Here is a 22,612-nt window from a genome sequence, read left to right on the forward strand (position 1 = left end):
GTGCAGATAAGGTTTCGTGTTCGAAACCAGGTATTTTTTAGGAAAAAAAAAGGTGGACCGGAGCGGGATTTTCTTTTTCTCTCTCTCTCTCGGTCTGCCTTCATTCATCTTCCAGGCTGAAGGACAATGGCCTTCCGAGGCAGGAGCTATTCACATGGTGCCAAGGCCACAGCGGGAAGACCACGGAGGAACACTGGGGCCCGAGCAAATCTCCTGACATTCGGCCACAAGCTGTTAAAACTCTAAACGGCGGGTTTCATTGTGCGTTAACTCTGCCCTTAACACTTAACTTTACTTTTGCATGGACGTAATTGCCAATTAACGCGAGTGATGGGTGATGAACGAGTGATGGGTGCTAGTAGCCTAGTGGGTAACACACTTGCCTATGAACCAGAAGACCCAGGTTCAAATCCCACTTACTACCATTGTGTCCCCGAGCAAGACACTTAACCCTGAGTGACTCCAGGGGGGGACTGTCCCTGTAACTACTGATCTTAAGTCGCTCTGATAAACGCCGTAAATGTAAATGTGAATGATGGTAATAATAACGCGCGTTGCGCGCATGGCTCCTCCCCCTCTCCCCTCCGTGCGCCTTATAACCAGCAGCCTGTTGTGCGGCGCGCACAGCTCCCCAGTCCCGGCACCGGATCCGACTGGTCTCCAGCGCACGGATATACTCGTAATAACGACAGTTAATAATAATAACAGCAACAATCGGAGAATTATGGATTTTCTCAACCACAACTACTCGTACGACTACACGTTCAATTTCTGGAACGACTACCTCGGGCTCTCCACCCTGGTCACCCAGAGCAGCAGGCACGGCGCGCCGCCCCCCAGCCCCAACTCCATCACGGAGTCGCTGAAAGCCACGCTGGGCTTGTGCGGCGAGGGCGCGGCGCCGTCCGCCAGCCCGCCGCCGACCTCCATCCTGGAGCTGAAGGAGCGCTTCTCCATCCTGAGCCCGTTCCGCGGCGCGCCGTGCGCGGCCGCGCCCCCCCCGGACCGCGACCCGGCCTTCGGCGGGGGCTTCGCCGCCTTCGACCTGTTCGGCGCCGAGCGCCGGGCGCGCAAGCCGGCGTGCCGCGCCAAGCAGGAGCCCAAGATCTGCGTGTTCTGTCGGAATAACGGCGCGCCGGAGGAGGTGTTCGGCTCCCACGTCCTGAAAGCCCCGGACGGCCGCGTGGTGTGTCCCATCCTGCGCGCGTACACGTGTCCCCTGTGCAGCGCCAACGGGGACAACGCGCACACGATCAAGTACTGTCCCCTGTCCAAGGACCCGGGCGCGGGGCAGCGGCCGATCAAGGGCGGCAGGGCGGTGGGGGGTAAGCGCATGAAGATGTTCTGACGGGCCGGGGTCGGTCCCCGATTGCACTGAACGTTTCAACCGCGGCTTTGGTGACAGCTGCAGGCGACACGATTTATTAATCAAAAAAAAATTTAATTTTTTTTTTTTGCGTCAAAGTATATTTTTTATAGATGCTTTATTTCCATAGTTATTTTATTCATTGTTCATGAAAAAAAAAAAAAACAGAAATATATATATATATATATATATATATACGTCAGTAATTTGACGTTTATTCATGAGACGTTCTCGGTCACCTTTGTGTGAATTAAACGACGATATTTTTCTATGTGGGGGACCATTAATGTTGACATCAGAGGGTTTTTTTTATGTTAACCCTGTAAGCTAAGCTTGCGTTTTCTGTATATATTTTGAAAACTTTTCTTTAAGAAACCAAAGTTAATTTTTTTCCATCACACGTAATAGCGTAAGAATGTTCCATTTATGTGACGATGGACAAAAAAAAAAAAAAAAAAAAAACAACAACAAAAAAAAAAAAACTAATTTTTTCGGTAAAACTTTTGAGTGCACTTGATGTGGCTTCCACGGCCCCGTTCCTCGGTTCCCAGAGTCCATGACACAATTTACTTCTCTCTGAGGCTGACACTTAATATGCACAGACACACACACACACACACACACACACACACACACACACACACACACAAAGAGGTCTCTGTTATGCATTTACCTTCTCTGAGGAACTTCATAATCAATAGTTTCCAAAAGGCCCTCGACTCGCCTGCTGCCTCCTGCCAGACCAGGCCGAGGGATCTTCGATGTTTACATCCCTGACCTCGGGGTAACACACTGGATTTTGATGTCATGTAGGACCCCACCCCACCCCCTGCCCCAGCGTTTCTAGAACAGGCCGGTGGATGGCGGTTTACTGAAGATGGCACTGTTGAATGTCTCTCAGCGAGATAAAAATGTATTGCCCCCCCCCCCTTTTTTTTTTTTTTTATCCATAACTAAATCAAAATGGACCGATGCAAAAATGTTGTGAATGTACAATTGACTTTGCAGGACTGCACATTTCCGACAGTTATGTTTACCAAAGGAGCTCAATTTGAATGAAGTTAAGAACTTAGATTTGCTGTATTGTACATAGAATAATAATACAAAAAAAAAAAAAGTTTAGTGAGGATTATTCAGTATTTTAACATTTTAAGTGACTTCCGAGGGCGCTACCTCAACACAATTTTTGTACTTACATGTAAAATGTCAACAGCAGTTTATTAATATAGTGCTGCCGTTTATAATAAGGGTTTTTAATAGTATTTTTGATCTTTGTATAACATAATTGTATTTTCATTGCATTCTACACGCGAATGTGAATTTCCAATAAGCTCTAAGCATTGTTCGCCAAAACAAAAAAAAAAAGAAAGAAAGAAAGAAAGAAAGAAAGAAAGGTGATTGTTGTAAATAATGATATCCATACTTTTTAAAGCTGTTGTTCAATGTTTCCTTCTAGGGGAGAACAAAGAATGGAAAATGTTGAGTCAATTTTGCCACTTTTATCTGAGGTTTGTAATTAAATTAAATGACAAAAAAAAAGAAAGACACACACACAATAAAACACTGTTGAATTTTGTTATTTATATTTTGTCACGATTCCTTGTACGCTGCTGTGCAGAGCAAAGAGAAGATACAAAGAAATTCACTAAAGAAATAAACAGCATATCCAATATTTTTATATATTTTTTGCCTGTATGTTATTCAATTAAAAAAATAATAATAATTCCGTTGCGACAGAGGCTATGGAGTCATGCTTGTGTGATGTGGTCACTGTCCATCTGTTAAAACCTCAGCTCGGCTTCCCTCTCCATATGTCCCTGTCTGGCAGGTGAGATCCAGGCAAGCTCCACCCACTCTTGGCCGCCACGCCTTTTTCTCTACAGAGGGCTGGAGGAAGGTCACCTGCCCTAAATCAGGGACATGAACACCACCTCCCCATCACTGACACACACACACACACACACGCCAGCTGGGTCCCGGCATTAATAATGCATGAATACTAAGTGCAACAGGGATTTATATTACAGGCGGCAGGGCCGGCAGGCCTTCTGGGTATCATTTCAGGTCGAGACGCGGGGCTAACGGGTTCTACTCCCCTGACACTAACGCCATGAGGGTTTCACCATTCATCCCACATATCATGCTCTTATTCTTCATTATTGTGCATTGATTGGTTTCTGTTTTGTGTACATGGTCGACTGTGATTGTCAGGACTGGAGTATGTCGGTTGCAGGTAAATACAGGTGACAGTAAATAATGACGACAGATACAGATTTTATCTGCTTACACTTCAATAATTCCAAATTGCACATATATCCCAGAAATATGACTTTGAAAATTTGTAATGACAGAAGCAACGCTGTTGATGAAGTGCAGTTTACGCATGTAAAGTTCATATAGGAAACAGCGCCGAGCAAACCCCCGGTGGCCAAAATGCGTATTACACTTACAGTGTAAATCTAGTCAGATTCAGTGTTAAGAAAATAAATTACAAAAAAAGAACATGACCTTGGTCCAGTTGGCCTTATAAAGCTTCTGTTGACCTTCCCAGATGGTGTAGGATCATGCATATCACCAAGATACAGGAAAATGCTAATGAGACACAAGCAGTCGATAAGGGGTTGCTGCATCTCTTACAAAGTTAGAATGCATCAGCTAAGCTACCATAAAATGTATTAATCAATACTTGGCATGACATGAAATGCTGTTTAGACTGCGACATAAGACACACACATTGTCATTTGGCATGAGGAGGCTCCGTGAGGTTCCATAGAAGTGTTTTAAAGCCTGCTACGGGAAATCCTAAGATATTCATTACACTCCAGCAGGTCCTTTATACAGGTTGCAGTGAATTAGCATGGTTGCGTAACCGAAGCAGTGCAAATGCTAATGAGTACAGGCCTTGGAGTGTTTTAGAAACCTGGGGTATTGAGACCTGCAAATTGAGGGGGGGGGGGGGGGGGGGGGGGGGGGGGGGTGCAGAATAAATGAATAAGTAGAAGTTTTCCAAAGCTTCCTCCTGGTTTTTTTCGTGTGGTGCCACCCTGTAACGGCATTGGTTGCTGGGCTGTTGTTGACATGCACAAACCTACACACCCACACACACACACTCCTTAGAACCTGATCTGACCTGATCCAGCTCCTTTTTTTCCTCTCTGTTCTGGGCACGACTGCATATGAGATGTCATATCAGCTCTCTGTTCCTCATATCCCCTGACGTTCCTTCAGAACAACACCGCACAAGGAATTATGGGATGTTAATACTGATATTAACTGTGCCCATATTTCTGTACAATAAACCGTAAGAACTGGAAGGACGTGTGTGCGGTGGCAGGGAGTAACCGTCCCCGGGAGGGTGCACTGGTGGAGTTCTCCGCCCTCCATCTGCTGCCAAGATTCCAGAATGGGGACTGAGAAGCAGAATCCAGGCGTGGGAGGCGTCCCACCTCCACCCCCTAAAAACATCCCATATTCGTAGACAATGTCTAGATTCCAAACAACATCTGGTCAGCTTGTGTGTCTCTGTGTGTGTGTGTGTGTGTGTGTGTGTGTATGTGTGTGTGTGTGTGTGTGTAAGAGACAGAGTTACGTAACACTGAAAATAGGCAGCTGTCGGCTCTGCTTGGTGTCAAAATGTGCAGGAAGTCAAAAATCTGCAGCGCGGCACTGGTGCAAAGTCCTGCAATAACTAGCAACTTTGGAGACAGGCACATTGTTGCATTATTCTTTTATTATGATGCCACATGCACATCCAGATCTTTTAATGTGCTCTGTCGCCATCTCCATCCAACCATAAAGAGTTAAATATGAAGACTGCATATCTGTAATTTATTCTGTTTGGACATCTGGTTAAATTTTTAAGTAGCATTTTGTTGTACTATAAGTTTTTTTTTTAAAAGTCCCCCGTAATATTATGTCACCAGATCCCCCCTGAACACCACACACGGCAACAGCAATGCATGCTTAAAACATGAATTTTCATTAGACATTTTTCAGCTCGTTGCCAGGTATGCACCCTTGCATCAGATCCAGTATCGCCAGAGGTCAGCGCCTCAGCAGGCTTTAATTCACTCGCCCGAGCTCCCATGTGGTTGTGGTTTGGAGGCCAGGCGTAGCTGTGAGCTTCAGTGACGCAGGCCGGGAGGAAATTGCAGAGGCTTCCTGCATAGCTGCGTTTCTGCACGGCCTCCAGGTAGACCGCAGGCCGGGCCACTCGCGCTCCGTCCCACACAAGACCCCTTTATGCTGACAGGGCGTGCACAAATAGGTCCCGAAACAGCATGGCTATCTTTAGCGCCGGCAAATTAAAATTAATCAAACACTGCAACTAATTTCCAAACTGCAAAACGGGCTTCAAAAATGGGCCCTTCCCTTTCAAAAATAATTATTTCCTTATGGGAAATTGTAGATAAGGCAAAACCAAAGCCGTCTCCTTCTCGACCCGCTTGTTTCTGTGCTGGCGGTTTTATGATGCTGCTGGATTCTGGCACTATGTGGTTTCAAGACTTATAATGGTTCCCAGAAACTCCAGGCACGTTTTCCCTGTAATGATGGCGTCCGTTGTGGACAGGGCTGAGATTATGATGCTCTGCTGCCCCCATGTGTTCAATTGGCTGTGGTGCAACACTTGGGACAAGCAGTTGACCGGTGATTGTACACTACACAGGTTTATAATAATTAAAAAAAAAATAATTCACATTTGTGAAAGTGGGGTAAATACCGACCACAAAAACACCATAAATGCATTCATGTACACAGTTAAACTAACATGGCAGAGACTTTAAACCGGAGTTAAACTGAACACTGTACAGAGTTACCTGCCCCGCCCCAGGGTAACAAGCCCATATGGGTTTAAATAATTGTTATACTGACCTTACTTTGAGAATTAAGTTCAGTAAAAGGATTTTATGTAACATTTAGTGTTAGCATGTAAATGTAATTATTTTTTTTAACATGACACTGAACACTGAGCATGAAAATATTACCATCTGAAAGCCTCCAAATCCAACACAGACTACAAGGAGAAGCAAGAAAAAAAAAAGCCCAGCTCCTCACAGGCCCACGTTCTTTAAGTTCTACAAGCAGAACAGAGCCACCATAAATACAAGCCAGTGAGGTCCATTCGGGGTTCGGAGTATTTTTCACGATGGTGAGTAAATCAAGAGCGACCTGTGGTCTTGTTACCGGGGGAGGTGCGGAGTCACTGTGAGTTAACACTAAATAGTGTTTTTAGTTTTACTATATTCTGCACCATTCAAGTATTCATTTATGTTGTACAAATCAGATAGCGGCAATTTCAGAAATAATCCTGTTTTTTGTCAACTGACGTTGAGCATGCAACTCATACACCAACGTCACACCATACACCAACCAAGGGTGACGTTGGATGGTAGTAGCCTAGTGGGTAACACACTTGCCTATGAACCAGAAGACTACAGAGTCACAGGTTCAAATCCGACTTACTACCATCGTGTCCCTGAGCAAGACACCTAACCCTAAAATTGCACCTGGGGGGACTGTCCCTGTAACTACTGATTGTAAGTCGCTCTGGATAAGAGCGTGTGATAAATGCTGTAAATGTAATACACAACCTCAGATAATGTAACTGCTCCAATAATCCTCCAATAACAGGAAATTATGTGCAACCAGTGTAAGGAATGAGGACCCTTTGATGAAGTTCCCTTCCCCACACACTGCTCCCTGGGCGCCTGTTATGCCCACTGCTAACCAAGGGCCAGTGGTGGCCTAGCGGTTAAGGAAGTAGCCCCGTAATCAGAAGGGTGGCGGTTCGAATCCTGATCCACTAAGGTGCCACTAAGGTGCCACTGAGGTGCCACTGAGCAAAGCATTTACATTTACATTTACAGCATTTACCAGACGCCCTTATCCAGAGCGACTTACAATCAGTAGTTACAGGGACAGTCCCCCTGGAGCAACTTAGGGTTAAGTGTCTTGCTCAGGGACACAATGGTAGTAAGTGTGATTTGAACCTGGGTCTTCTGGTTCATAGGTGAGTGTGTTAACCACTAGGCTACTACCACCCCTGAAACACTGCAGCACTGCAAACACAAAGCACCGTCCCCACACACTGCTCCCCGGGCGCCTGTCATGGCTGCCCACTGCTCAATAAGGGTGATGGGTTAAATGCAGAGGACACATTTCACTGTGTGTACCATGTGCTGTTCTGTGTATGACAATCACTTCACTTTTAAAGGGTGACGGTTAAAAGCAGAGGACACATTTCATTGTGTCACCGTGTGCTGTGCTGCAGTGTTTCTAACCACTTTCACTTTACTTGCCTCTCGCCATGAAGAGTTGGCATGCAGTGACGTTGGTAAAATGACATTAAAAGTTAATTGTTTGAAGGGAAATGTTTTGCATGCTGAGTGCTAGACTCGCCGCTAGAGGGCAGCACTAACAAGAGGAGCATTTCCTCCTTTGCTGGTTCTTCATCCTCCCAGTGAAGATGATGAAAATCGTCCCAGTTTTCGGTGATTAGGCATCTAGCAAATTGACTGAATAGTATAAGAATTGCATTTGCGATTTCAAATTAAGTGGCAGGTGGAAGGTAATACTGGGAGCAGTCTCTGGAACAGGATGGAGAACATCTTCCACGATTGAGAACACATCCACTGGGCCACAATCCACTGGAGTTGAGATCCAGTCGTGGTCTCTGTTGATTTGCTGTGGACGTTTTATTCCATGGTGCGCCACTGTTGTCTTTTGCAGTGGTGGACAGCAACAAAGTAAACGGAGTTGACTTATATTTTACTGTCGTTCCTTTTTACTTATTAGTTATTATGAAGTGACATAACTGTTCCATAACGGTTTCGTAAATGGTCATTTTAATGAACGTCAAAGCTATTCTGTTAAAAGATTGTCGTGCCGAAAGGGACTTAGAATGAACTGAGTAAGCAAGAAATAGCTTTATTATATAACATTAGAACCATAAGAAGTTGTTCATGTTTCTTAAGTGAATTTAATTCAATGCTGTTCAGCCTTTGTTCAATGCTGATCATTTCCTGGAGCTCCTGGAATGTTTGTGCCAGACCTCAAGTGCCACAAGGTGTCAGTGTAACTCAGTTGACGCTTCACTCAGTGACCTTGGATGGAAAAAGCTGGCCAGAGACAAAGGCAACACACAATGGCACTTATTTAAAGGGAGGCCGTAAATCATCTGCTCCAGTAGGAGGTGAAGCTTCTGGTCGTCGTGCAGCAGCTGTAATAAAACCACACCGACTCCACCACCGCCACCGCGGCTTCTTTTTTTGGGGGGCTACGCTGGAATTGAGGGGGAACCGTCTGCTCCGTCTGCTCTGTATCCGTATTAATGATGTGCATTATCCATACGAACTGAGAATGGTTATTAAATCGCTGCGTAGATCAGAACTATTCAGTAGATCTTCTTCCCGGCGGTGGGTGGTCACCGACGAACAGGATTCGACAGAGAATTAAAATGTAATGAAGGTTAATTATCCATCTGAATACATTGTTTTAAGGTGGCAAGACTTACATTTTTATCAGCGGATCTTAAACAAAGAGCACAAATATGGTTTAAAGGAGAAAGAGGAAAAAAGTGTGAAAACAGTTTAAGAAGGAAGGAACACACAGTGACATGATGTGATAAATGTGTCTTTTTTTGTTTGTTTTGTTTTGTCATTCATGTTTTTTGTTTTAGTTTAATAATTTAATTTTTTTTTGCCTGTTCTATTTTCTTGGTTTAGAAGATGAACAACATTTTAAAGAAATGTGGGACAATCACAAGGAAAATATGGGACAATCGCCGAGCCCTTCCGCAGACACACGTGTGGCGGTCCTGTGATCAAGGTATGGGGACCTTTAGGCCACGGTGTCCACAGCGGTACCATGGACAGCAATTCCCCTCTTTTCAGGTTGAACAGAAGCTCCGCTCTCCAATCAGATGACGCCTGATGAGGAGCGATTCTGATTTCCAGAAATAAAAGTCCACTGTGGCTAATAATCTCGTACACCAGCTTTCATTAGAGGCTGACAAGAAGTCCCCTTTTTCATCCTGAGAAAGATCTGATCGCCTTGTCATGGGATGAAAGGGAGCGCTTCTCAGAGTCTGGTCATCGCCCCCCCCATCACACACTTTTTTAACTGTCTTGTGTATGCTGATGACTCCTGGTCATCTCTGGTTTCTGCTCCTGTTCTCATGTAGTACTTCTTGTCCTTGTTCAGAATTTGTGGGTGAAGAGAGCTTAGTTACATCTCTCTCTCTCTCTCTCTCTCTCTCTCTCTCAAAACCAGAATGCGTGTTTGAAAGGACCTCGTCCTCCGAGCTGAAACCGCCCGGTGGGTTTTTCATGAAGGCAACTGAGCTTCCACACATGACGCAGGCGATGTTTAAAACGTCCCACGCTGCTAGGGAGAACATGCGAGAAGGAGACGAAACCTCCTGTCCTTTCTCTGAGGGCTGCTCCACCAGCGTTTCCAAGAACATCTCCGCTGTGGCCAAGAAGGTCAGTTGACCCTTTTGAAGAAAGTGCCGTGGCTCCTGGACGTTCCCGGTGTTCTCCACAATTTTTTCAGTCATGTCTTTTGGAACCATTTTACACTACATACACTACATACTAAAAATGATAAATACATTAACAACCATATTAACATATTTCTTCATACATCTTAAATTTTAAAATCTTTAAATTGTATGGTATCAGAGACCGGAAGAATAAAACTCCTTTGATGAAAACATAATGTAAATAATAAAAATGTAAAAAAAAATTTAAATATTTTTTTTTTTATTTTCAAATATTTTCAAACAATATATAACTAACTTTTTTAGTAATTTTTTTAGTTAATTTCAACCCTTCTAAAAGACTCCTTGTCACCTTTAATTTTGGTTCAGGCACATTTCGAGGCCAAGACACACACACACACACACACAGATCATTTCCCGTGGAATGTGCTGCCTTCCAGAAGAATCCCCGAAGAATAACATGCTTTTGTTGGGGACCCCCATGAATGTTAACGCAGCAATATGGAGGCAAGCTGGCGAGGGCGGAGCGGGTTTGTTTTCAGACGCTTAATTCAATTTGTCACTTCCATTGAGGGCCCTCGAGTGGTCTAATTTGTGTTAATGAGGGGTAATAAAGTCATAGGCCCTTATATTACTGCCAGGCACAGGGGGGGTGCGTGGGGGTCTGAAGTGGCTTCTGTCTCCCTCACACACACACACATATTGCTGCCATACTGCACACACACTGCCGCTGCGCTGTTCGGTCCTCCTTGTGCCGGTCTCCATTGTTCCCCTAATTAGATTGCCTTTGTTGGGTCTGTGCCGCCGCCATCTGGTCAGCTGTCGGGGGGCTCAGCGGGGCCCTCCTCTCTCTGTCCCGGTTACAAAAGGGCCGACCCGGACGGGCTCCCTCCAGCCACCGCCACATAAGGGCCCTTTCACACTTGACGGAATTAGTGGGAGATTGATGTCCCCCCGCGAGTGGAAGACCGCAGGAAGTTCCGTCGATGGCGCGACCCCCTTCAACAGTAGGCTGCGACCGGCCCACGCGGGACCCCAGGGCCGGGGTTAGGCAAAGTTTGCACAAGGTGTTAAGTTCACGCAAACAGCCAGAGTGTTTAACGCGAGCGGGGGACCGGGCCGCAGCACAATGGCGCAGTTCAAGTCGTTTTCATTTTTATTTTGGCCCGCGTTCGGCTAAAAGAAGAAAAAAAAAACAGCCGCAGCCTTGAACAGCATTGAGATGGCCGGCTTCTGCGGTCAGTAGGGGGCAGTATGGTTCAGTTCATCCGGTTCTTCTGTGTACAGGCATGTCGCCATCGGTGGAACCCGCTCGTCGATAGTTCCCCGATTTGCGGTGTTAAAACGTCTAATTTTCATAAAACGAATCAAACATGCATAGATATTAGCGCGTCACGGAGAAGAATACAAGTCCGTTTTTTTTTTTTTTTTTTTTAAATAACTGAAATCTAAAAAACACACCACGATGGCAAATCCTCAAATCATGCCGGGATTTGACAACATTGATCAGGTTGACATTTAAGTAAAATGGAACTGCCGTTTCAGCCCCGTTGCACATCGATCGTTGATTCATTCATCCACAGATGAACAGAAACCCTTTGATGGGACTGCGGGTTCCCGTTAGGCCCCGTTTATGACAGGCAGAAGTGTGGCCCCCCCCCACCGCTCCTTAAACAAGCGGGGCGGCGTGTTTTTGTTGGGGGGGGGGGGTAAAGACAACACCGACAGGAGGGGGGCAGGGAGCGGCGCTCTCTGGATTGTTGTCTTTGCTTAATTCCGTATCACACGAGCACTCGTAACGGACGGCCGTAACCCCGGGGTGACCCGGCCAGTTGGCGGACCCTCTTCTCGCCCGGCCCGTTCTCGGCACAGGCCAACGGGACAGGAGAAGGTGGCCGAGCGACGGCAACGATGGTCCCAGATGGAGCCCAGATCCCCGTATTTCGGGCCTGCGACGGCGCCGAACATTCCGGCCCGTTTCCTGCCGGCCGGCGATTGTTATTATAAAGCTTCTCGCTCGGCGAACGCCGCACGAATTAAGAGGAGCCAGGAGAAGAGGGGCCATTAGCTGGGAGGTGGTTCCTCCGACCACACCAAGCTGGGCAGCTGCGTGCCGGGCGCTGGAAGTGGCTCAGATGGGCGCTAATTGAATAATTAACGGTTCCGTGAGTGTTCTCGGAACGTCTAATAGCAGTTCACGTACACCAAACGTGGCAAATTACCCTCCAGAAGGTGTGCGTGAAATGGAATCTCAGTCACCTCTGGTGGAAAAATGAAAGGAAATTATACCGGTAAGATGTTGCTGAATGTATGTAAAAGAGTGGAATAAATGTCTTTTTTGGCATAGTGTTGTGTATGAATAAAAAGAGACTGTTAAATGTTGCACTTCCTTAAACAAATAATACAATAATAATAAGTAAAGAGTTCCTAATTCATCTGGAGTTTTGTAGTAAAAAAAAAATACCAAAATGTAAATGTATGCTTTGTTTTCATATGTTCTTTATTTATTCTCCATGAGTCGGTATAGAAAGAGCTGACACATGAAAAAAGTGCAGAATAATAATAACAACAACAACAATAATACCAATAACAATAAAAATAATAATATATTTAAATATCGACTGGATAGCAGCAGAAACATGACGGTGGTTTAATCTGCTGTAGTGTGGAAGCAAAACACCACACACACACACACACACACACACACACACACATTTATATATATATAAATACACTGAGAGAAATGAGAGATGAACACGAATTCTCAATTTTATCCCACGGAGAAGAAAGATATAAAGGGCTGGGTGGGGGGGAGGAAGGGGGGTTCTGTTTTTCAAAGTCCCTCCAGTCAAATGAGGCGGATGCAGATTTCACCCTTGGGTGGACACACACTCGCTCTTTTTCAGGCCTTGGTGCTTGGCTGCGCTCGCAGGGTTAAAATAAACGCTACTGCTCGACCATATTGCGTCTCCCCTCCCCTCCCCGCGACTCCTTTATTCACAGGCGCGTAATTGGTAGTCAATTTGAGCTCCCCCTCTGCCCATTGTGGGCCGCATTTTCCTCCGACAGAGTGCGGAAGATTAATGGCCGAGAGCAGCCAAAAGGGGGTTCGGCTCAGCAAGCATGGGCGCCCTAAATTCATTACACCAATTTCCCCTTGTCCTGCGGTCCAAAAAGAGAGGTGAAGGGAAAAAAAGAAGAAAACTGTGAATGAAAAGAATAAAAAGAGAAAAAAAAAAAAAAAAAAACATTCAGATGGCCTAAGCAGAAGGAGGGGGCGGGGCAACGCAGAGAAAGAAAAGATAAAAAGAAACCAGTCTCACTACATCAAAGGAGATGTGAAAATGACGAGGAAATCTCCAAATGTTTCAAAACGCAAGTGTTTCATTCGACCACTTCCGTGTTTCTTAATTTCAGGGCAAAAACAACAAAAAAATATATATAGTAAAGGTGTATTATTAAAGGTTATAAAAACAAGGTATACATTATAAAAATTTTATTAAAGGTGACAAAATAAGTAATTATTTTTACTTATATTATTATTTAAAGTAATTTATTTCTTTATTTTAAAAATGAAAATAAAAAAAAAAACATACATATAATAATAACCTTGCGGCTGTGTGGAGGGCGCTGGCGCCTCCAACCTAAACTACGGTACAAACTGGACCCATTGGGCGAAAGCGGAACGATGGTTGAATTTCGAAACGTTGACCCCATCCCATGACCGTGAACCTGATTGTGAGGTCGCCTCGCCGCACTGTTGGGAGGTTTTGAGGGCAACAAAAGAGCTCGAGAAGAAAATAGCTCCTAAAAAGAGAGTCGTGGAGGCCAGCGGCGGGAAGATCTTATTCCGGCTGTCCTGGAGGGTGACAGAAAGAGCCAGTAAAATCCCATTGAACTTAAACTCTGGTTTAATGACTGGATTAATGAGTGGTTTAATAGAGAAGCCCCGCCCCCCCCCAGCGGCCGGTGTATTTATATCTGCTCCGTGGCGCTCGCTGGCACCCAGGCCGACTTGTTGAGCTCGACTGACCAGGAAACACCTTGAACTTGGGCTGTGATAAGGGTGACCTGTCCCCGTTTAACAGCGCCGGCCTGTAATTGAGATGATTTATCTCCTCCACCCTCAGCCAGTGGAAGCCACCTTCTGTCTCCTCTCCTCTCCTCTCCCTCCCTCTCTCTCTCTCTCTCTCTCTCTCTCTCTCTCCTTCCGCCTCTGAATCTGCACCGGCTGGGCGAGTGTGTGTGGGTGTGTGCCTGAGAAAGTCTGCCCCGGAGGACAGCGCACTCACCCCGAGGACTCGATTTGTCCGGGCCGGGAGAGTGCTGACGCCGAGGACGCTGCTCATTGTCCCCCGGGTGACAGGCAGCCCTGCGGACTCGACGTGGCTGTCAGGGACGTCAGACGCAGGACAATGGCTGCCGTCCCCCGGCGGCGCGCGGCGCCGTCTCCTGCCTGTCAGCCACGAGTGCAGCCGACACAGGCCATGTCACCGACACACCGTACAATCTGTGTGTGTGTGTGTGTGTGTGTGTGTGTTTCTGTACTCCATCAGTGTTGTGCAGGATTTCCACTTTATCATCATGACTAGAACAGAGTCATGTAACAGAACTATGTTCTATGTTCTATAAAAATGCATGCAAAATGACCACATTTGTCGCTTTGAATGATTGGTTTTCTCTTGACTGACACGAACGGGAAACATGCTGCATGCACGCAAACGTATCATTCTGTACGACACGGTTATAAAGCTGTTATAAATGCGCACCGCGCGACGGCGGCCTCGTTGGAGAGCCAGGGCGCTTTTCATCAGCAGCGGATGGGAAGCCACGCAATTCCCACCGCTGCGTGATATATAACGCGCAATAAAAACATTTATTCCGTCATTAGAAATTGACATCAACATCACAATGCGCAAAAAAAATGATCTCTATATGATGTTATCGCTCAATTTTATGTAATAGCGCAACAGTGCGCTTTGTGAACAGAGACTGGGCCAAATTTTATATGTCAATTCAGGGGTCCATAAATGAGGAGAGTTGGATTCATGCGAACATCACAGGAGGGTTAAAGGGCGCATGGCGGCGATGAAAGCGCGCGGACGGTTTTGGTTTTTACGGCACTGGTTGTTTTTTTTTGTCCCCGCCCCCCCCCCCCCCCGTCCGCCCCGCGGATTCATAACTCTTTGTCCTGCCTTCAAAGCTCTTGGCAGATTAACACGGCAACAGCGGCGTGCGATTTCTGGCCGCTGGCATAATTTATGTACGTTCGGCCGGCGAAGGCTTTGGTGCTGCACCTGTTCGGCCTCCACAACAGGCAGTGTCCCCATGCCAGCACTGCGCCGGGCCATAGGTCAACCTGGCTGCGTTTGAAAGGCTCCTCTCGGCTCGCCTCTATGAATTGTGGGTGAAGGGGTGCCGGGCGGGGAGATGCTGGAGGGGGGGCGGGTTGAACTAGCCGGGCAGGCGATAAATTTCTCCCCCCGACTTCATCTCGTAGGTGCGATGGAGTCATCGATATGCGAAGGACATAAAAGGCTTCCACCGGGGTAATGTGGACAAGCTGCGGACTGGAATGGACGTGTCCTCCTTCCACCAGGGCTTCTATTTAGCAAGCGCCACTCCGGCAGACGGGCTGAAAAACGTCCCCAAGTGTTTCCCATTATGGCTTCATGGCCGTGGATGGGGAGGTTGCGCCGTAAAATTGTGATGGAGGTGTGTGGATGAGAGAGCCCACGGCGTTAATAAAGATGTCACGGGAAAACATCAAGAGACACAAAGTCTCAATTTCAGCCAAAGGCGCTGCCATCCAGATGTGCCGGCATGAAAACGGCAATTGGGCCGTAACCCTCCTGTTGGCCGAGTCCAAACCTAACAGGCAGAACCTCCGCACTCTTTTGAAGTGGGCGCCAAGAGGTGTCCGGACCCTTAACGACCGGCAATTTATTACAACACTGTCCTGCTGGGAGCGAGAGGTCGAGGGTCGCCCCATGAACCCTACCAAGCCCCCCCTCTGGCTTTCACTCCTTCGTCCCTTCGCCCCAATTTCCATCTCCCCTCCGCATGACGGTATGGCCATCGCTCCTCCGAGCTTCCTCCCAGCACCTGTTTAACACCTTGGTCAGTTTTATGGCCGTTGTCAGGCCGTTGCTAAATGTCTGCCCGGGTATGGCCTGGCACGTGGTCCTCAGCCTGAAGAGCTCAAGCGGAGCGTCAAAGCCGGATTTGGGTAGGACACCGTCCTACACTGAATATGGACGGGAGAGCGACTTACAAGCAGTGTTGTCAGACTGGACGGCTTTTAGTTTTAATATTAAAAACAGCCACTGGTATGTTTAAAATATGGCTGTGCGCTGAGACATTCACAAATCCGGCAGCACTACTTGCCCACATGTAACATACACCAGCGTGTGAAAGCTGTCAGTCATGCCTACAGGCCCCTCCCCCTTTTAAGTACGTCAGAAAAAAACGTCACCTTCTCCAACCAAAAGGTCAGGGGTGGGCACAACGGGCCACTTCACTCTCCACAGGGGCAGTGGTGGCCTAGCGGTTAAGGAAGCGGCCCCGTAATCAGAAGGTTGCCGGTTCGAATCCCGATCCGCCAAGGTGCCACTGAGGTGCCACTGAGCAAAAGCACCGTCCCCGCACACTGCTCCCCGGGCGCCTGTCATGGCCGCCCACTGCTCACCAAGGGTGATGGGTTCAATGCAGAGGACACATTTCACTGTGTGCACAATGCTGTGCTGCTGTGTATCACAATGACAATCACTTCACTTCACTCTCACAACAAGCAGAGGTTTGTTTCATGAGCCAGGACGCTTCACTCGGAGTTAACGCTTCCCGGCATGACACTCAGCTGAGATTCGCCATAAAGCAGCAGGCTTCCATCCTGTTGCCTACATGCTTTATTTTCAAGGTTACTCCGCCTACGTGTGCCGGTTCAGAGGAGGCCGATGGTGCTGGCGGGTGAAATGCTGAGAGCGATCACCGGGCGGCTCCGCCCTCTTCTAAACATAAATCCCCCAACTGGCACAAAGCACATTCGCCGTTTTACCACGGCCTCCATTCGGCCCGTCTTCTCGTCCGGCGCTGCCAGTATGTGGGTCGAAGGAAAGAGCGGGTGAACGAGGGAGGACGAATCGAGGCGATTTACGGCCCGAGCCGAACGCCGATCAGCGCCCTCGCGGCAACCGCAGACGGATGGAGGGGGGAATGGAAGATTCCCGAGAACGGCTTCACGGGTCTTGTTGTCGACGTTAAAAAAATCGGTAAAACTGCGAAACGCAGGTGGCCCTTCGCCGGCCCTGGAGCGAGCGGCAGGGCCTCGTAATCGCTCCGACAGCGGCGCGTACATCACGCCGGCGACGAGGCCGTTTACGTCCCTCTAATCGCCGCCTTCAGTCGAGGCACGGCGAGGAGCGGACGGGTGCGCCAGAGGCCCTTCCAGGAAGCAATTAGCTGTCTGGGCTGCTTGACACCTTCTAGAAGAAAAGTGCAGCGCGTGTCGCAGTTAAAAAGCGCTCGACGTCATTCATACTAATAAATTACTACGGCCGCAGTAACGCAAAAAAAAATCCGCAATTTTATCAATGCAAAAGAAAAAGTGTAAGAAAAAAAGCTAAATATATGTTGAACTGTGAATCCAAATGTAATTTTTTCTTTATTAAAAAAATTAAAAAAAAAAATCTTTCTAAAGCTCACATGATGGGTGGTAGTCTAGCGGGTAACACACTCGCCTATGAACCAGAAGACCCAGGTTCAAACCCCACTTACTACCATTGTGTCCCTGAGCAAGACACTTCACCCTGAGTGTCTCCAGGGGGGGACTGTCCCTGTAACTACTGATTGTAAGTCGCTCTGGATAAGGGCGTCTGGTAAATGCCGTGAATGTAAATGATGGAGTCGTGTGCTTAAATGTAATAATATAAACGTTCCGGTTCTTTTATATAGAGACAGTTTATTTATTCATGCTTTTTATTCATTAGAAAAGCATGACAAACTCATCATTCATCGTGAAAAATCATTTAGTTTTTTTCTGAGACAGACGGGGGGAAAAAAAAATGAGGCAGACAACATACAGGAAAGCTTCAATTAGCCATTGTTCACATATTTCACCGTTACAGGAGGAGCAGATTTCCAGAGGAAAGCCACATTTTTCATCCCGAAAATACACACGCTGATTTATTTGTCGGGGACGTTTCCTCCTCCTCGCGCTGACATTTCCAAGGAGAAGTAAAAACACTTTTTACAGGAGTGACACGGTTCACAGAGAGCACATTCTTCACACGGACGTGCAGGCCTGACGCTCTGAAGACCCTGCAGGAACCCGGGCCGTCCTGGTTCGGCGCCAAGGCGCCAATGTTTTCCTTGCTGGACCGGGCCCGGTCTCCCCCTCGCACGCTGAGGTCCCGGGCCCTGGCGGGAGCGTGCCGGTGGAGGTGGGCTGGAGGCGCGGCCAGCGAGGATGAAGCGGGGATTGTTATCCTGATCGGAGTGTCGGGATGAGAGCTGAGCTGCCCCAGATCTGCTGCCTGGCGAGCACCTGTTCCATCACACACACACACACACACACACACACACACACACACACACAGAGGTCTTTATGCCTCCCACCTGCCGTGAACACATCACAGAAATGCTTGCAACATCGGGCAAAGGGTCAACGTGCATCCACCACGGGGTGAGTGTCACGCCCCGCTCTAATGGGCGTATATTAAACTATAAACGCCACACCGCATGTCAACTTCGCTTTTTTTTTTTTTTTTTAGGCGTAACGGCGTTCGTTACAGCGCTTTTTATTCTTTAATGGCGGGCTGGACTGAGGCCGCGGGCCATCTTGAAGACCAGGGAGGAGGGGCCAGAACCGGCTCCGCCGTCAGGGTTCTCTGGGACGCGGGCCCCGCCTCCTCCGGGAGATCATGAATCATTGAAATTGATTACGCTGTCACACCTCAAATCCCCCTGGCCAGAGCTCGACCGCGTCCGTGTGTGACTATCGACGGTCAAGCCTGCTTAGGGAACCCGCCGCCAGCCGCCTTGGAGACGGGCCAGATCGCCGGACTGAGCGTCTGGGGTCGCGGGTCTCCGGGCCGTGGCGAATCGAAGGAGATCGCTCACGCTGGCAGGAGGGAATGAAGATGTCCCGACTGAGACACCAGAGACGGAGTCTGCTTCTATCCCTCCTCCCCCTGGCCAAGTCTCATTTCTCCACCGGAATAAATCAGCTCCTGCCGTCTGAGTCCGGCACTGTGATCAGTAGAGCTACAAAAGTCTTTAATTCATTCGTTCATTTTCCGTTTAGGTTACTTTAGTGTTCGGATTGTTAAAAAAAGAAAAAGAAAAAGAGTTGCTTGAGGACTGTTTAGGTGAATCCTGGTGGATAAAAAAGAAGGGGCCGTGGCGGCGGTGGCTGAACAAAGAGCGAACGTTGTTCCAGCCGGGACCCCCCCCCCACCACCACCAGCCTCTAATGGATTCTGCAGATTGTTGTTCTTTTTTATTGTACGGATAAATCTGCTGTAACAAGCCGAAAACACCCGTAAATCTGGCATGAGACTCATGTTACGGCGAGACTTTGAAGGTCGGGGTTGCCACGGCGACACGTCGGCCTTCCCCGCGGCCGCGAAAAAGCGCCGCGCTTTTGTTTAGCAGTAAAGTAAATTTTATTTCTTTTTTATCCGCCATTTTCACCGGTTGGTGCCGAGGCGTGTCGCGTGCGTGAAACGTTTCGTTTTTTACTCTTCCACGCGAGGGGGGGACTCATGTGAAAAGCACCTGGCGCGGTACGTCACGCAAACCTGTCCGTGTGGACGAGGACGCCCAGACGAGCGCCGAGAAATAAACTCCCAGAATGCACGTCGTGGCTTCGTGGCACGCGCCGCGTTGTTCTCCCCGTCCCTCTCGGAAGATCTACGCCTTTACCGGAGCGTTCCGAGCGCGAGTGGCCAGGCGCCGTTAAAACGTCCGCGGTGATTAAATGGCCTCTCCGACTCGAGCTCTTTTGTCGTTAAGTCGTCTTGCCGGGGTTACCCGAGCCGGCGAGCGCCAGGTCGTGTTACGCATCGGCGTGTCTGCCCGCCGACCCCCGGCGGAAGATTCATGCCCGACAAACCCGGTTCTGCTCCGAGCCGCGGTCCGCAGGGGCGGAATTAGGCCGTAATCGCGGCAGAATCCCCGCCGCACCGCCTAGCGCGGTGCTAAGCAGCGCGCCATGTGCTGCTTTCGAAATGCTCCTTCGTTTTGGTCTTAAATCAAGCGCCTCGTTGCCGTCGGCTTTGCACGCAACACCCATGTGCGCTTTTTTACTTTTTCCGTACCCCCCCCGTTTGCACGCTTTTCGTTCGGCAGAAAAAAAATATTCCGAAGGGAAGGTGGGACGTCAACGCGCCGCACGGATCTGTCGCTCCGGGCCCCGTGACGGTTAGCCGGGGCCCCGGGGCTGCGCGGCATGTTCTTGATAAAGGCGTCAGCCGTTGATGGGAACCACATGGCGGCACTCTGTTCCGATGAACCGCGAAGTTTAACGGAGGGCCCGAGCGGCGACCCCGGGTGATGTTCAGGCGGAATTCCCAAATATGATGGATACCGGGGCGCGGAGTGCGCCTCTTCCTTTAAGTGCTCCATCAGAAGCCATTAGGCGCAGAAGCGGCTTCAGCCGCTGAAAGGCCACAGGCGCTGGGAAATGTCCAAGACGTACTTTTGGCGTTGAAGGCAGCGGCAACGCGGCGGTCTGGACGCACCTACCGTATGAAGGCCGTGGAGACTGGAAGCGCTGCTGTTTTGAAGGATCGAAAAAGCGTTTCTACGAAACGATCGTTAACACGAGCGAAGGAAAAGCAGCGTGAAACACAGGAAGTTCGGGTAGTTTTAGAGAAAAACTCAGAACCTCAGATGCGAAACATTTTCCATAATTCTGGATCTTTGGTTGCGTCTTCCGCGGCAGATTTTACCGGAAGCACATTTCCAAGCGTGCAAAAGTGAACGGAAATGCAGGAAAGACGCGCTTGAACGCGGCCACACGCAAGGTCGTGGATTTGAAGTGACTGTCACATGTGATACACAGCAGCACAGCACACGGTGCACACAGTGAAATTTGTCCTCTGCATTTAACCCATCACCCTGAGTGAGCAGTGGGCGGCCATGACAGGCGCCCGGGGAGCAGTGTGTGGGGACGGTGCTTTGCTCAGTGGCACCTTGGCGGATCGGGATTCGAACCGGCAACCTTCTGATTACGGGGCCGCTTCCTTAACCGCTAGGCCACCACCGGCCCGGATTTTTCATTAGCGCGCGACTCCTCGCTTTACTATTCGCCGTTGCTGTGTGATTTCGATAAGACGCACGTACTCTGCAGCCGCATTTTTTCCGTGAATGATTGCTTCCTCCCAACGCGGCCGCCGAGGGTCACGTTAGGCGGAGTAAATCAGATTGATGGAGCATCGACAGCGTTTCTGGCCTCGGACTGATCCCGCGCCAGCCGCAATGTTTGTGATTGTCAGCGCTGGACCCGTCCCGGCACAACTGGCACTCATTATCCCGCAATCGAGAAGATGCCGGGAAGAGCGGGGGAATAGGGGCTGCTGGGGATTTAGTAATGGGTGCCCTCTTTCGGCACCTCCTCTGGTTCCTCGTAAGGCCACCTTGTTGAGAATGCTCTCCGTCCAATCCCCCTCGCCGTTGCTGACGGTCTATAAAACACAGAGCAGGGTTGCGGAGCCAAAGCCAAACGTTTGCTTTGATCTCGCGGTTTTATCCCCCCGGAGAGTTTTTTTTTTTTTTTTTCTCTTCTTTCTCCTCCTCCATCTGAACGAGAAAGAAGGTGGAATTGGCGAAGAACACAAACCGGAAAAACATCGTCCAACATCGGCACACGTCAGGACCTCATTACACGAGAGCCCAGAGTGGAGTATAAGATTCCTTTATCTCCAGGAGGCGAGGCCTGTCCGCCGAGCGTCCCCTGACCCCTGGAGGAGGTGGAGAAATGGAGGCCCAACGCGAGCCCGTCGCTCCCGACGTCGCGTCTGTCACCACGTCGGGACTCTCCTCGCCGCGTTCGTCTCTCGCAGCTTTTTCATCTGAAGCGGTCCCACGAAAAAATATTAATCTCAAGTGCTCTGCAGAGCCCCCCTATCAGTGCCCTCCTGGCCGCTGACAGCTACGCAAAGCACACACTTCCTGGGAAAAGAGGGGGAAACGCGGCTGCGGTTGGAAGCGGCCCGGCCGGACCATCTGCATCACATTTGCTTCTACTTTGCCCATTAGTTTTTCTTTCCCGGGATCCCACCGCACTTTCAGACTCGACCGTCGCTTCCCCTCGGCGCGACGCTAATCTCCTTAGCAGAGCTTTCGGGCCAAACACGATCAGTAACGGCCCTCTCTCGTTCTTTCGATGATCAATACTTGCGAGGGGAAGGACACGGCACTGGAAATATTACAAGGGCCCGGCGTGCCCTGGTCTTTTTAAAATTCCCCCCGAGTCTCACGCTTCTTAATACATCTGTCAAAGCTCGTCACGGCGTCCGCGACAAGGCGGATATTTCAGGCGGTAACGCGCAATCACCTCCTGTAATTTCTCATATCCGCCTCTAATCTTGGCTAATGAAATTGTCACCTGACACCGTGCTTGAAGAAGACAGGCCATAATTGTCGGCGCACAACCGGAATCCCACGAGCCCCGGCCCTCGCCGAATCTCGTTATTGTGCGAGGGGAAGGCAGCGCCGCTTTCTGCCTCGTGGAGCATCCTGGCGAA

General features: G+C 48.8%; 1 protein-coding gene across 1 annotated transcript; it reads left to right on the forward strand.

The window, feature by feature from the left end:
* The first annotated feature begins 610 nt into the window (after window positions 1-610).
* Window positions 611-3,097, forward strand: nanos1 (nanos homolog 1). The gene has a single exon (XM_028960358.1). The coding sequence runs from the start codon at window positions 725-727 to the stop codon at window positions 1,346-1,348; it is 624 nt and encodes a 207-aa protein (XP_028816191.1). The 5' UTR covers window positions 611-724; the 3' UTR covers window positions 1,349-3,097.
* The last annotated feature ends 19,515 nt before the right edge of the window (window positions 3,098-22,612 follow it).

This window comes from Denticeps clupeoides, chromosome 18 (assembly GCF_900700375.1).
Source record: "Denticeps clupeoides chromosome 18, fDenClu1.1, whole genome shotgun sequence".
NCBI classification, from domain to species: domain Eukaryota; kingdom Metazoa; phylum Chordata; class Actinopteri; order Clupeiformes; family Denticipitidae; genus Denticeps; species Denticeps clupeoides.

Coding starts and splice junctions, on each gene's coding strand:
- nanos1 (XM_028960358.1), top strand. CDS start 725: ATGGATTTTCTCAACCACAACTACTCGTACGACTACACGTTCAATTTC.